The sequence below is a fragment of the Salminus brasiliensis genome, chromosome 1 (assembly GCF_030463535.1).
Source record: "Salminus brasiliensis chromosome 1, fSalBra1.hap2, whole genome shotgun sequence".
Classification (NCBI taxonomy): Eukaryota; Metazoa; Chordata; class Actinopteri; order Characiformes; family Bryconidae; genus Salminus; species Salminus brasiliensis.
In genome coordinates, this window is record NC_132878.1 from 885358 (window position 1) to 902045 (window position 16688).

Sequence of the window (16688 nt, forward strand, 5' to 3'; positions counted from 1 at the left end):
TGTCTGGAGTTGAGAGGTCTGATGGCTTGTGGGAAGAAGTGTTCTGCTTCTGTACTTGGGTTCATCTTTAGCTTGTACGGTAGGCTGGTTCTTAAATCTACTTGGAACTAGAGACTCTTGTCTCAGGGTTAACATAGAAGCTCATTGGTTGATTGAGGTGCTGATTCAGGTGTAGTTTCAGCTCAGCTAAAAGTGGGAATTGCAGAGGAGGAGCCAAGAGCCTGAAATCTTGATGAATCAGGTGTGGAGCCGCTGCAGACGTGCACGTTTGATAGACGTTCTGTCTCCTCACTAGAATATCAACTGCAAGAACTCATAACTCTGTTTGTGCTGTACTTGAAGATGTGCTTTGCAGTTCCTGTCCACACTTCTGACAGCAGCCAGAGGTTCAGACAATGAAGCAGACACCGCAGTTCCAGTGACCTCATTTACCCCCCCTGTTCTGATACCAAGGTGATGGTGACTGGAGGACTGTGGAAGTGCCAGTCTGCAGAAGGCAGAGTTCATCTCAGCTTCTGCTTCTGCTCGCTCTCTGAACCTCCTGACTCTGACTGAGACGTGGATCACCCCAGAGAGCTCTGCACCTCCAGCTGCCTTGTCGTCCACCTTTGCCTTTTCCCACTCTCCACGAAGGACTGGCAGGGGCGGCGGCACAGGCTCGCTCCTCTCTCCTCTGTGGCGCTTCACCCCGCCCTCTTTTTCTAATCTTGACGTTTCCTCTTTTGAACACCGTGCTGTTCCTGTCTCTTCTCCCACTAGACTCACATCACTGTTCTCTATCCTCCTCCTGGTCCTTTGGGCAGTTTCGTTGATGAACTGAACGTTCTCTTGAGTGGACTCCCTGTTGACGCCTCACTTATTCTACTTGGCAACTTCAGCCTTCCATTAGAGAAGCTCCAGTTATCATGCCTTCTTCCATTGCTCTCATCCTTTGGTCTCACGTCCAGCCAGTCTGCACCAGCACACAGAGCAGGGAACACTCTGGACCTGATCTTCAGCAGACCTGTCCCTGCTCTGGACGTGGCTGTGACTCCTCTGGACTTCTCTGATCACCACTTTCTCTCCTTCTCACTCCCCCTCTCTGCTCCTTCAACCACTACTTCCTCAAGTTCTTCCACTCTTCACCTCAGTCTTCGCTCTGTCTCCCCCTCAGCTCTCTCCTCAACTGTCCTGACCTCTCTTCCTCCTCCTGAATCTCTCTCCTCTCTCCCACTAGAAACTGCTACAGACTCTCTCCTCTCATCCAACTCCACCTCTGTCCACCTTCTCTGACCTTTCTCACCTAGGTCAGCAAATTCTTCTCCACCTTCCCCGTGGCTGTCAGATGTTCTCCTCAACAACCGTAGAGAGCTAAAAATGGCTGAAAGGAGGTGGAGGAAGTCCCAACACGCCTCCGACCTCCACTCCTGTCAGTCTCTTCTCTCCAGGTTCAGAACGGAAGCTGCTGCTAAAGCATCTTTCTACAGAGGAAACTGGAAGCATCTGCATCTGACCCACGTTCACTCTTCCCCATCTTCTCCTCTCTCCTCAACCCTCCTACTCCCACCACCTGCTACCCACTACATACCACCCTCTACCCACCACCCACTACCCTCTACCCACTACCCACTACCCACCACCCACTACATACCACCCTCTACCCACCACCCTCTACCCAACCCACTACCCACCACCCACTACCCACCACCCGCCACCCACCATCCACCACATACCACCCACTACCCACCACCCACCACCCTCTACCCAACCCACTACCCACCACCCGCCACCCACTACCCACTACATACCACCCTCTACCCACCACCCTCTACCCAACCCACTACCCACCACCCACCACCCGCCACCCACCACCCACTACCCACCACCTGCCACCCACTACCCACTACATACCACTCTCTACCCACCACTCTCTACCCAACCCACTACCCACTACCCACCACCCACCACCCGCCACCCACTACCCACTACATACCACTCTCTACCCACCACCCTCTACCCAACCCACTACCCACTACCCACCACCCACTACCCTCTACTCACTACCCTCTACCCACTACCCACCACCCACTACCCACCACCCTCTACCCAACCCACCACCCACCACCCACCACCCGCCACCCACCACCCACTACCCACCACCTGCCACCCACTACCCACTACATACCACCCTCTACCCACCACCCTCTACCCAACCCAATACCCACTACCCACCACCTGCCACCCACTACCCACCACCCACTACCCACCACCCGCCACCCACTAACCACTACATACCACCCTCTACGCACCACCCACTACCCACTACATACCACCCTCTACTCACCACCCTCTACCCAACCCACTACCTACAATCCACCACCCACTACCCACACCCACTACCCACCACCCTCTACTCTCTACCCTCTACCCACTACCCACCACCCTCTACCCACCACCCTCTACCCACCACCCACCACCCTCTACCCAACCCACTACCCAGACAGCCTAAACATCGGCAACTACAGACCTATCTCTCTCCTTCCTCTCAAAGATTCTCCAACGTTCTGTCTACAACTGTCTCTCTCTCTCACTCTGAACAATCTACAGGACTCCATGCTCCATGCAGCTAAAGCTGCCAGACTGTCCTCGGTTCTGATCCTTCTCGACCTCTCCACAGCTTTTGACACAGTGGACCACAAGATCCTCCTGTCTTTCCTTGCTGGTCTTGGAATTACCGGCTCTGCATGGTGATGGTTTGCATCATACCTGCAGGGACGCTCATACCAGGTAACATGGCAGGGCGACACGTCCGCTCCTTGTAGTCTCTCCACTGGCGTTCCACAAGGCTCGGTTCTTGGTTCTCTTCTTTTCTCACTCTACACTCACTCTCTTGGTAAAGTGATATCCTCCCATGGATTCTCTTACCACTGTTACGCCGACGACACTCAGCTCATGCTCTCTTTCCCACCGTCTGACACACAGGTCTCCACCTGCATCTCAGCATGTCTCACTGACGTCTCTTCTTGGATGGAGGCTCACCACCTCAAACTCAACCCCAGCAAGACCAAAAACGACCATCTCTTTTGAGAATTCACCGGTCACTCCTTCTACAGAAGCTGGAAGTCTTGGTGTTGTCATGGATGATCAGTTATCTTTCTCAGCTCATGTTGCAGTTCTGACTCTGTCCTGCAGATTTCTCCTGTACAACATCCGGAGAACTCCACCCTTCCTCTCTAGAGAGTCGCCCAGGTGCTCGTTCAGTCTCTCGTCACCTCCAGACTTGACCACTGCAGCTCTCTTCTGGCTGGTCTCCCTCTGGGTTATATTTAGAGCAAGTCGCTCGCTGTCTTCAAACGCAGACTGTAGACCCTCCTCTTCCGAGAGTACTATACTCATGGTCACCTTATTGTCTTGTGTTTAGTAATGTCTAAGATTGGAGGTTTCTTTGAACTATTAGTCTATTCTAACTAGCTGAGATTTTTCTTGGGTAAATAGCAAAGCACTTTTGTAAGTCGCTCTGCTGCACATTTCAGTGCTGTCTTCATTAAAAGCTCCATCAGTTTATTTATCAGTGTATTCATTCAGACCAGGACTGTCCCGCACCACCACACCAGTAAGATTTCATCTTTACTGATCAGTTTCAAATTCATTCTAACTTCATCACATTGTTCTGATACTTTTTCAGCATTTCCTCAAATGAAAAAATGTAAATATATATATGTATTTCTTAGTTTTTTATTGTTATTAGTTTAGTTTAACAGTGTTTAAATGCAGCAGGTGTTGATTTGCAGCGCTGACTGCTTTTCTACTGGTTTGTCCTAGTGGTGAAACGGTGGAATTACAAAAACAAAGCGCTGCAAAAGAACTTTAGCCAAATAAAACAAACAGAACCTAAAACTGATTAAATCTACAGAGAATTACCCTCAGCAAACACAACAAACAGCTTCCCAAAACCCCCCACTGAGAGCAAGGAGAATATATTTGAGTAAATAAAGCAGATAAAGTGAACAGAAGTGAGCATAAAGCTAACAGTGAGCTAAATGCTGCTGTGTGAACAGAAGGGCCCTATAACAGTCATATTAGCTGGACTTTACAACAAAACATATTTAGAAATTAGAAATATATCAAATATAATTGTGTGTTATAGAATGTATATTTAAAACATGTATGATAACGATGTTCACAAACTACAGAGAAACAGTTTAAACAAATCTAAATTAATTTCTCATTAGTGATATAAAACTGGTCAGTGAATAATGTGTGGAATAATTCCTATAAGTCTGAGAGTAATAAAATAAAGCAGATCAGACTGATTAAATGGAAATGTAGTGCCATTTTGGTCTGAACTTTCCTCCAGGGGGCGCTGTTTCACTGCGCTGAAAAAGAGCGAAGAGACACGCAGGGGTTTTTACACAATTAAAGAATTCATATAAAGAAGAACAAACATTCATTCAGATGTACTTTTCAGGAAGCTTCAGAATCACACAGTGTATTGAAACACTTCACAGAATCAGACACAAGCCCATTACGACTGAACCTCTATCTACTGTCTCCATCTTCTGGACGTAGTCCTCTGTGGATCTAACTGAACTGCTGTTTCTCAAGACATTTTATTTTGTCCTGTTTTGCACTTCTGTCTTGTCAGATAAACAGCGGCAGGTCTGTTCTTCGTCAAGACTGGAGTCTTTATCAGTTATGGTGGTCAGATATTACGCACTGCTGAACTGCTTGTGTCCGTGGATTTTATTGAGCACTGCAGGCTAGAAAAAGTAAGTGAACACTATGGAATTACTGGGTTTCTGCATTAATTACTAATACAATATATCTAGGTCACATATTATAGACAACCCAAAGTAACTAAACTGTTCATGTATTATATTGAACACATAGGGTAAACATTCAGGCTAGAAAAAGTAAGTGAACTGCTCTGTCAATGACTTCTCCAAGAGATAACTGGCAAAACTTGAGAGGTGAGATTGGAACTGAACCCATTAAATAAAAAAGCCTGGATAGTGACAGATCAGATTTTAGAAAGATATGCTAGAATGAACCAGGCCTTGATCAATACACCTTCAGAATCAGAATCAGAAATACGTTATACTTTATTGATCACAGTGAAATAATGTGATGTGAAATAAAGGGCCCTTTTATACAGAACCTCTGATGTGGAGTTATTTGACAATCCTTCCTTTGATTCAAAATTTCACAAAACAAACACTTAACTATATTATGTATGTATATACAGTACAAAATGTGTCCTTTATTAGACACTAAAGCCCACCACAAAGGAAGCCACTGCTGTCCTTTATGTCCCACAGGCTGAAGAGATGTTGGGTCATGCAACAAGACAATGACCCAAACATGCAGATTTATAAAGAAGTGTTTGATCTGAAACACAAAGTTCCTCCTCAACATCTTCAGATTATTGAATTCAAAGGTTTACTTACTTTTTCTAGCCTGCACTGTGGGTTTTTATTCTATGTGATCACTACAAGACATGAACAGAATAACTGTGTGTTATTATTGTAGTAAGATTGCGTTTGTCTATAATTGTGAATAAATTAATAATTTTATTTGTAATCAATGCAGAAAGCCAGTTCATTCTAAAGGGTTAACTTACTTTTTCTAGCCTGCACTGTGTTTTAAGAGATTCACTTCCTGTTTCTTGCAACTGTACATATATAACAAGGTTTTAAATGCATGTTATTGTGCCTATCTTACTATCTACTCACTTTGGGTCCCACAGATGCAACCAACAAGGCCATTTAACATCTGGCAGAAGCACAGGACGAGCTCCAAGCAGCTGACCAACAGCAGTGTGCTGAACAAACCCACATTAAACGCCACCACGTTCTCTGGCTCCTTGCAAATTGTCCACTGGTCCAAATTGGTCAGATACATCTCAGAACTATGAGAAAGAGAGGGTAAAAGGGGACATTAACTTACACTATATGGCCAAAACCATAACTTTCTTGTTTCTCAATGCTGGGGGGCTTTATACCCCTCTAGCCCACGCCTGGCATTATTAGGCAGCATGGAGCCAATAGGGTCATGATGTTGATCTGATCCAGAGAGTCCTATTCTATTGGCAGTACCTCTTCTCTACAGTGAAACTAATGTTAAGCATTAACTGTATTTAAAATCATGAAGAATAATAATATCTTGCTGTCTTACAAATGAATGTGAGCTCCTTACCTGTCCTGAAAAGGTCTTCCCCATAAGAAAAAAGCATTTCTGCAGTAGGGGCCAAGATTCAAACCTAATATAGCCACTATAAAACTGTAGAGGGCGCCAGCAACACCAATGACTGAAAAGCCGATGGACAGAAACATCTACAACACATGAAGAGAAGGTTAGTGACAGACTAACAGTGACAGACTGACATATCAGCAAACTCACAGACTAGCAGACAGACAGACTGACAGACTGACAGAGCGACAGACTGACAACAGAGCTACAGCAAAAACAGGCGTGCAGGAAACAGACAGCCTGTGGTTTTGTTTAGGAGCAGACTTCACTGAGTTCAGTAAAGCTGATCAAACACTCTAAATAATATAATTATAATCAATAATCATCATTTCACTGGGAAGATTACTGTAAACCACTGGCAGACCAACAGACTGACAGAGCGTGTAAAATATACAGTCCTGTGAAAAACTGAAGAGACGTGTAGAATCAGAGTCAGGAGCAGAAGATCAGCTGCAGATGATCAGAACATGGTTGGAGAGGATCTGGTCTCATAGTTGAAGTGAGGGGTGAAGAAGATCACCATCATTTTCTAGTATGTAACAGATACATGCTGGCTACAAAGGAACTCCTTATATCTTCATTTTTGTGGTATTCTCCATATGGTCACCTGTCCGGTTTCCCTGTCTCCATGGAAACACTAAAGTACATAAGTAGATCTGAACAGTCCTCACATATCCCTCGGAGTGCTTCCAAACAGAGTGTAGTGTGCAAGTGTGCACTAAGTAGTGAGCATGGAGTTCATCTGATACTCACCCCACAGCGGTTAGCACAGCAGCCGTGGTTTCCAGTCAGATGAATAAAGAGGGCTGGAACTAACACCTGATCCAGAGAGAGAGAGAGAGAGAGAGAGAGAGAGGTGTAGAGAGAGAGAGAGGTGTAGAGAGAGGTGTAGAGAGAGGTGTAGAGAGAGAGAAGTGTAGAGAGAGAGAGAGAGAGAGAGAGGTGTAGAGAGAGAGAGAGGTGTAGAGAGAGGTGTAGAGAGAGAGAAGTGTAGAGAGAGAGAGAGAGAGAGAGAGAGAGAGGTGTAGAGAGAGGGAGAGGGAGACAGAGAGAGAGAGGTGTAGAGAGAGAGAGAGACAAAGAGAGAGGGGTGTAGAGAGAGGTGTAGAGAGAGAGAGAGAGAGAGAGGTGTAGAGAGAGAGGTGTAGAGAGAGAGTGAGAGAGAGGTGTAGAGAGAGAGAGAGGTGTAGAGAGAGAGGTGTAGAGAGAGGTGTAGAGAAAGAGAGAGAGAGGGAGAGAGAGAGGTGTAGAGAGAGGTGTAGAGAGAGAGAGGTGTAGAGAGAGAGTGAGAGAGAGGTGTAGAGAGAGAGTGAGAGAGAGAGGTGTAGAGAAAGAGAGAGAGAGAGAGGGAGAGAGAGAGGTGTAGAGAGAGAGAGGTGTAGAGAGAGAGAGAGAGAGAGAGAGGTGTAGAGAAAGAGAGAGAGAGAGAGGGAGAGAGAGAGGTGTAGAGAGAGAGGTGTAGAGAGAGAGAGGTGTAGAGAGAGAGGTGTAGAGAGATGTGTAGAGAGAGGTGTAGAGAGATAGTGAGAGAGAGAGGTGTAGAGAGAGGTGTAGAGAGAGAGAGAGAGAGAGAGGTGTAGAGAGAGAGAGGTGTAGAGAGAGAGAGGTGTAGAGAGATGTGTAGAGAGAGGTGTAGAGAGATAGTGAGAGAGAGAGGTGTAGAGAGAGGTGTAGAGAGAGAGAGAGAGAGAGAGAGGTGTAGAGAGAGAGAGAGGTGTAGAGAGAGGTGTAGAGAGAGAGAAGTGTAGAGAGAGAGAGAGAGAGAGAGAGAGGTGTAGAGAGAGAGAGAGGTGTAGAGAGAGGTGTAGAGAGAGGTGTAGAGAGAGAGAGAGAGGTGTAGAGAGAGAGAGAGAGAGGGAGAGAGAGAGGTGTAGAGAGAGAGTGAGAGAGAGAGGTGTAGAGAGAGGTGTAGAGAGAGAGAGAGAGAGAGAGAGAGAGAGAGGTGTAGAGAGAGAGGTGTAGAGAGAGAGAGAGAGAGGTGTAGAGAGAGAGTGAGAGAGAGAGGTGTAGAGAGAGGTGTAGAGAGAGAGAGAGAGAGGTGTAGAGAGAGAGTGAGAGAGAGAGGTGTAGAGAGAGGTGTAGAGAGAGAGAGAGAGAGAGAGAGAGAGAGGTGTAGAGAGAGAGAGAGAGAGAGAGAGAGAGAGAGAGGGAGAGAGAGAGGGAGAGAGAGAGGTGTAGAGAGAGAGAGAGAGGGAGAGAGAGGGAGAGAGAGAGGTGTAGAGAGAGGTGTAGAGAGAGAGAGAGGTGTAGAGAGAGAGAGAGAGAGGTGTAGAGAGAGAGGGAGAGAGAGAGGGAGAGAGAGGGAGAGAGAGGTTGTAGGAATTTCAGTGAAAGTCAGAAATCCTAAAGGAAAGTGAAAGTGTCCTGATTCAGAAGATAAGCTAGAACTAGAGCAGCAGTGGGAGAACATCCCGTTCTGTTTGGTTAACTCTACATTACAACAGTTTTGAATCATTAAAAAATCATCATAAAAAGCTCACCGCAAGCCCCCCTCCAACCAGACCCCCCATGTACAGCACTTCTGGGGTGAGACGTCGCTCCAGCGCATACTCAGCCTTCCAGCCGGGGAAGAACAGGAGAACGTTACAGATCATGGAGATGAGGACCAGAGGGTACAGGAACCCAGCGATGAAGCGAGAGCACCTTCCAGAGCACATCCTGACAGCAGTCGCGCCGGGGCGGGCGATCCAGAGGGAGAGAGATTTTTGAAAAAGTGGTCAAAAGAGTGTCCGAGTGGAGTCTCGTTAGAGCTGGTGGGACCATGAGACCAGGCTGAATTAGGAATGTGTGTGAGTGAGCGAGAGAGAGAGAGAGAGAGATAGAAAGAGGGGGGGTTATTTCAGGGGTGAGGTCAGTAAATGGGTGGGCCTCAAGTTTTAAAAAAGATCTGACTGAAGGACAGAAGAACTTCCCACCGATTTCAGAGCAGTGGGTGCTTTTCACTGTCTGGGTGGTCCGTTCTACCTGTGTCTGCACTGGTTTCCCCCCACCCCCCAAAACACGTATGGCAGGTGCTGTACTGCCCTGGGTGTGAGCGCACTAGGAAGAAGGGGATAAGAGGCTGGATGGGACAGAGGTATATAACTAGCTTCAGTACTTTAAGTATACTTTAATACTCGTTAGGTAATGAGACCTGTCTGATGTTCTGGAGATGTTCTGACCCAGTCATTATCTAGAACATCACAGTCTGGTTCTAGTGTCTCAGGTTCTTACGCTTGTCCATTTTTCCTGCTTCATCACCTTCAGCACCTTCATCACCTTCAAGACCTGACCGTTCTTCCCTCAGTGACTGATATGTAGACCCAGCCCTGGACAGACAGTGTTCCTCACTCCAGCTGCAGTGGTGCTAATGTTACGGCTGATCGGTGTAGTAATGAGGGCGTGAGGGCGGTTCTGTCGGGGTTAAAGACTGGGAGGAGAAATTGTTTTCTGACCGCTTGTTTTCACTGTGTTTGTCCGATATCTGACTCCCGAAGGAAGCGTGCTGAGGATGGGAGTGGTCAGTGATGATCTGATGTATTGATGTACTGTGGTCCCTGTGGGGCTTGAGGGGGTGGCAGGGGGTGGGAGGGCACAGGAGGGCAGGTTCCTGCTGATAATGAAACGCTTTCGGTTTCAGTCTTTTTTCAGTAGCTTCGTTCAACTCGGGTCCGACTCCATAAACTGTGAAGAACCATATAGATCCAGTAAAAGGTTCTTTAAGCCTTTTAAAGCCTTTGTGGCATCACTCAAAGAACCCTTTGTAGCATCTTTATTCTTAATAGTGTAAATATTATACAAAACCTTGATGAATGGATTCGTTGGAAGGGGTGTCCACAAACATTTGGACACATAATGTATCAAAGATACCACCTTCAGAGCTGATTTGACAGCATACTGTTTTGGAGGAGTGACAGTGTATTAGGTTCTAATGTTTTGGCTCCATACAGCCTATGGACAAAAGTATTGGGACACCTGCTCATTCACTGTCTCTTCTGAAGTTAAGGGTATTAAAAACAGCTGATCCTGCTTCTGTTGGAGTGACTGTCTCTACTGTCCAGAGAAGAAGACTTTCTGCTAGATTACTAGGTGGATTTGATTGCATTCAGCCTTAATGAGGTCAGGATGTTGGGTGATGATCACCACCTCACCTCATCATCCCCAACTCCCCAACTCAGTATCCCAAAAGTACTGGATGGAGCTCCTCCACCATCATTCCAGAGAACACAGCTCCTCCACTGCTCCACTGCTCCTCAACGCTGGGGGGCTTTATACCCCTCTAGTCCACGCCTGGCATTATTAGGCAGCATTGAGCCAATAGGGTCATGATGTTGATCTGCTCCAGAGAGTCCTATTCTATTGGCAGTACTTCTTCTCTACAGGGACTAGACAAGCTGTGTGTGCATTTGCACATCTGTGTCAGCAATGGGTGCAGCTTAAAGTAGATGAATTTGTTGGAATGGGTGTCCACAAACATTTGGACACATAATGTATCAAAGATACCACCTTCAGAGCGGATTTGACAGCACAGTTTTGGAGGAGGGACAGTGTATTAGGTGTATTAGTGTATCTAATGTTTTGGCTCATCGGTGTGTGTATGTTGTTGGTAGGTGGATGGGGCGGGTTGAGATGTAGTCAGGGTGCAGTTTTTGTATTGTGGGTGGGGTCTGTGGATTATATAAACAGTAAACTCTGCTCCACTCCTCCCTCACATCCATCACAGCCGGAGTCGACCCGTTCCAGCCAGGGCAAAGGGTCCTCTTCCTTTCTACAGCATCATTGTTCTAAAGCTAGAGAACCGACCCAGGTTCCTGTTTACACTTCCCCGAGACCTGGCCGGCGTTCCCTCAGTGTGAGGTAACTGTGTCCAGATGTTGATGGTTTGAGCCTCTGAGCTTTTTGTACTACATACATACACATATGAGGACACGCCTTCTACAGCTCTGTAGATCTGATCCTAATTAAAGCTCTGTAGATCTGATCCTATTTAAAGTTCTGTAGATCTGATCCTAATTAAAGCTCTGTAGATCTGATCCTAATTAAAGCTCTGTATATCTGATCCTAATTAAAGTTCTGTAGATCTGATCCTAATTAAAGTTCTGTATATCTGATCCTAATTAAAGTTCTGTAGATCTGATCCTAATTAAAGTTCTGTATATCTGATCCTATTTAAAGTTCTGTAGATCTGATCCTAATTAAAGCTCTGTAGATCTGATCCTAATTAAAGCTCTGTATATCTGATCCTAATTAAAGTTCTGTAGATCTGATCCTAATTAAAGTTCTGTATATCTGATCCTAATTAAAGCTCTGTAGATCTGATCCTAATTAAAGCTCTGTATATCTGATCCTAATTAAAGCTCTGTATATCTGATCCTAATTAAAGCTCTGTATATCTGATCCTAATTAAAGTTCTGTAGATCTGATCCTAATTAAAGTTCTGTATATCTGATCCTATTTAAAGTTCTGTAGATCTGATCCTAATTAAAATTCTGTATATCTGATCCTATTTAAAGTTCTGTAGATCTGATCCTAATTAAAGTTCTGTATATCTGATCCTATTTAAAGTTCTGTAGATCTGATCCTAATTAAAGCTCTGTATATCTGATCCTAATTAAAGTTCTGTAGATCTGATCCTAATTAAAGTTCTGTATATCTGATCCTATTTAAAGTTCTGTAGATCTGATCCTAATTAAAGTTCTGTAGATCTGATCCTAATTAAAGTTCTGTAGATCTGATCCTAATTAAAGTTCTGTATATCTGATCCTAATTAAAGCTCTGTAGATCTGATCCTAATTAAAGCTCTGTATATCTGATCCTATTTAAAGTTCTGTAGATCTGATCCTAATTAAAGCTCTGTATATCTGATCCTAATTAAAGTTCTGTAGATCTGATCCTAATTAAAGTTCTGTAGATCTGATCCTAATTAAAGTTCTGTAGATCTGATCCTAATTAAAGTTCTGTAGATCTGATCCTAATTAAAGTTCTGTATATCTGATCCTAATTAAAGCTCTGTATATCTGATCCTATTTAAAGTTCTGTAGATCTGATCCTAATTAAAGCTCTGTATATCTGATCCTAATTAAAGTTCTGTAGATCTGATCCTAATTAAAGTTCTGTAGATCTGATCCTAATTAAAGTTCTGTAGATCTGATCCTATTTAAAGTTCTGTAGATCTGATCCTATTTAAAGCTCTGTAGATCTGATCCTAATTGAAGCTCTGTATATCTGATCCTAATTAAAGTTCTGTAGATCTGATCCTAATTAAAGTTCTGTATATCTGATCCTAATTAAAGCTCTGTAGATCTGATCCTAATTGAAGTTCTGTATATCTGATCCTATTTAAAGCTCTGTAGATCTGATCCTAATTAAAGCTCTGTATATCTGATCCTAATTGAAGCTCTGTAGATCTGATCCTAATTAAAGCTCTGTATATCTGATCCTAATTGAAGTTCTGTAGATCTGATCCTAATTAAAGTTCTGTATATCTGATCCTAATTGAAGCTCTGTAGATCTGATCCTATTTAAAGTTCTGTAGATCTGATCCTAATTGAAGCTCTGTAGATCTGATCCTAATTAAAGCTCTGTATATCTGATCCTATTTAAAGTTCTGTAGATCTGATCCTAATTAAAGCTCTGTATATCTGATCCTAATTGAAGCTCTGTAGATCTGATCCTAATTAAAGCTCTGTATATCTGATCCTATTTAAAGTTCTGTAGATCTGATCCTAATTAAAGCTCTGTATATCTGATCCTAATTGAAGCTCTGTAGATCTGATCCTAATTAAAGCTCTGTATATCTGATCCTATTTAAAGTTCTGTAGATCTGATCCTAATTAAAGCTCTGTATATCTGATCCTAATTGAAGCTCTGTAGATCTGATCCTAATTAAAGCTCTGTATATCTGATCCTATTTAAAGTTCTGTAGATCTGATCCTAATTAAAGCTCTGTATATATGATCCTAATTGAAGCTCTGTAGATCTGATCCTAATTAAAGCTCTGTATATCTGATCCTATTTAAAGTTCTGTAGATCTGATCCTAATTAAAGCTCTGTATATCTGATCCTAATTAAAGTTCTGTATATCTGATCCTAATTAAAGCTCTGTATATCTGATCCTAATTAAAGCTCTGTAGATCTGATCCTAATTAAAGCTCTGTATATCTGATCCTAATTGAAGCTCTGTAGATCTGATCCTAATTAAAGTTCTGTAGATCTGATCCTAATTAAGGTTCTGTAGATCTGATCCTAATTAAAGCTCTGTAGATCTGATCCTAATTAAAGTTCTGTATATCCTGCAAGACGGAGCTGCTGTACATCCCGGGAACTGCTGGACCAAGAAACGATCTTGCCATCACCTTTGAGAACTCACTGGTCACTCCTTCTACTGAAGCCCAAAGCCTTGGTGTAGTGATGGATGATCAGTTATCGTTCTCAAGTCATGTTGCAAACGTAACTCGGTCCTGCAGATTCCTCCTGTACAACATCCAGAGAATTCGACCCTTCCTCTCTAGAGAGGCCACCCAGGTGCTCGTTCAGTCTCTCGTCACGTCCAGACTTGACTACTGCAACTCTCTTCTGGCTGGTCTCCCTCTGCGCACCATCAGGCCCCTGCAACTCATCCAGAATGCAGCGGCACGGGTCGTCTTCAATGTTCCTAAATTCAGCCATGTGACTCCACTGCTGCGTTCGCTCCACTGGCTTCCTGTAGCTGCTGCCCGCATCAGATTTAAAACCCTGACGCTGGCCTACAAAGCCAAGAACGGACCAGCCCCTCCGTATCTGATGGCAATGGTCAAAAGCCGATCCGCACCAAGAGCCCTTCGAGCTTCAAGTACGGCTCGGCTCGACCCGCCATCCCTCAAAATCCGCGGAAGACAAGAGTCCAGGCTTTTTTCTGTCCTGCACCAAAGTGGTGGAACGAGCTGCCCCTGGGTGTCCGAACGGCCGAGTCGCTCGCTGTCTTCAAACGCAGACTGAAGACCCACCTCTTCAGAGAGTACTTGGACGAATAGTTCTATGGTCGCCTTATTGTATTGTTTAGTAATGTCTAAGCTTGGAGGTATCCTTTGAATTATTAGTCTATTCTAACTAGCTGAGGCTTTTCTTGGGTAAATAGCAAAGCACTTTGTAAGTCACTCTGGATAAGAGCGTCTGCTAAATGCCGTAAATGTAAATGTAAATGTATATCTGATCCTAATTGAAGCTCTGTAGATCTGATCCTAATTAAAGTTCTGTAGATCTGATCTTAATTAAAGCTCTGTAGATCTGAGACCTCATGTGATCAGCACTGAGAGATGGAGGTAATGGAGGTAAACTCACACACCTGAAGAAGTGACCAGATCCATCTGTCCAGAGTACCTTCTTCCTGACTTCCTGGTCTTTGTCTAGATCTTCTGTGGAGAACTTTGGTCTTGGCCTGATGCTAGATGTAGAAGCTGTGGTGAGATCTACCTGCTACCCTGATGAGATTTCAGGACTGTTGGAGTTTTCTGTCCTCATCTTGAGGTTCTGCTGCTGGTCTGATCTTGCTGGGACAGTCTGATCTGGTCATGTGGGTCAGCTGTTCCTCCCCTGTTTAAACCCCTTTCCAAACTCTTCTTTCTGAAGGCCTCAGAGAGCTCTCTGGATCTGACCATGCTGATCTTCTTCACTCCTCACTTAAACCATCAATCAAGATCAGTCCAGACTAAACGTCTGAGGTTTAAATCAGACTCTAGACTCCTCCAGAATCATCCTCTCCAACCATGATCTGATCATCTGCAGCTGATCTTCTGCTCCTGACTCTGATTCTACACATTAGAAGGAGTGATAAATGTGGGGGTGAACTTTCTCCTCACAGGAAAATTTCTATTCATTCTGTTTAATAAATGTAATTAAAGATGTTTCTGCAGGTGTGAGTTTAGTCAGATCACCTCCATCTCTCAGAGGAGATCAGATGAAGATCAGATCTACAGAGCTTTAAATATGATCAGAAATCCAGAGGATTTATGGGGTGTCCTCAGTTTGCTTGTTTGCTCCCTTCTAATAAATAAGGTGGTAGATGTGCTCCACTGGCTCCACTGCTCAGGCGTCAGTGTGGCTAGTTTTGGCTGGTATCTCCACTGTTCAGCTTTAATGGCCTGTGCTTGGCTGCCCTCCTGCTCTGTGCTGAACTTAGGCTTCCGAAAGTCACAGCCAATAAGAGTAAGCTGTTTATTTTGGCATCCTGTTGCCCCCTTGAGTAGCAAAAAAAGGAAGGACAACTCCCACTGCTTCTAAAACAGGCATTTGTTTAGACAGCAATATTTTATGTGAATACTAAAATAATGTAAATGTAAAAAAAATGCGCCCTCTGGTGGGCTGTACCTAGAACAGCGCTGGAGTTGCTGAAGAGATCACTCACAAGTGGAGTGTTAATTCTCAGTCCTGATGCACTTAAAGCAGCCCAGTCACTCACACTTACTCAAAAGATCTAACAATAAATGAATCCAAGACCCACTTCCTGCTTTGTTCTTTCAATTACCCTATAAGAACCTTATAGATCCAGTGAAGAACCCTATAAGAACCTTATAGATCCAGTGAAGAACCCTATAAGAACCTTATAGATCCAGTGAAGAACCCTATAAGAACCTTATAGATCCAATGAAGAACCCTATAAGAACCTTATAGATCCAATGAAGAACCCTATAAGAACCTTATAGATCCAGTGAAAGGTTCTTTAAGCCTTTTAAAGGATCTTCTCTATTGCAAATATGCTTCTTCTGTGGCATCACTCAAAGAACCCTTTGTAGCATCTTTATTCTTAATAGCATAAAGGTTATACATGTACAGCATATGGACAAAAGTATTGGGACACCTGCTCATTCACTGTCTCTTAAGGGCATTAAAAGAGCTGATCCTGCTTTTGTTGGAGTGACTGTCTCTACTGTCCAGAGAAGAATCTCTACTATATTACTAGGTTAGATTTGATTGCATTCAGCCTTAAAAAGGTCAGGATGTTGGATGATTGATCACCACCCCACCTTATCATCCCCAACTCACCCCATCCAAAAGTACTGGATGGAGCTCCTCCACCATCATTCCAGAGAACACAGCTCCTCCACTGCTCCACAGCTCCTCAATGCTGGGGGGCTTTATACCCCTCTAGCCCACGCCTGGCATTATTAGGCAGCATGGAGCCGATAGGGTCATGATGTTGATCTGCTCCAGAGAGTCCTATTCTATTGGCAGTTGAGGAACAAGCCTTCTGCAGTGGATGTCGAGATCTGAGTGGTTCAGTGGTCTAATGCACTGCCACTGTGTCATATTCATCACTGGTGGATGGAGCGCTGGGTTATTGATCACAGGGTGGACGGTTTGAGACCTGGGGTCACTAATCTGCCACTGTTGGGCCCTTAAGTAAGTCCCTAAATCTTTTCTGTGCCCTGAGCTGCAGCGAAGGCTGCCCACCGCTCACTAGTGTGAGTGTGTGTTCATGGATGGGTTAAAGGTGGAGGCCGAAT

General features: G+C 44.5%; 1 protein-coding gene across 1 annotated transcript; it reads right to left on the bottom strand.

Annotated features, from left to right (window-relative positions):
- Positions 1 to 3698: 3698 nt before the first annotated feature.
- Positions 3699 to 9032, bottom strand: LOC140564038 (transmembrane 4 L6 family member 4-like). The gene is made up of 5 exons (XM_072689120.1): positions 8709 to 9032; positions 6982 to 7047; positions 6175 to 6311; positions 5712 to 5887; positions 3699 to 4355 (listed from the first exon to the last, which is right to left on the bottom strand). The coding sequence occupies exons 1-5, from the start codon at positions 8883 to 8885 to the stop codon at positions 4348 to 4350; spliced, it is 564 nt and encodes a 187-aa protein (XP_072545221.1). The 5' UTR covers positions 8886 to 9032; the 3' UTR covers positions 3699 to 4347.
- Positions 9033 to 16688: the final 7656 nt, after the last annotated feature.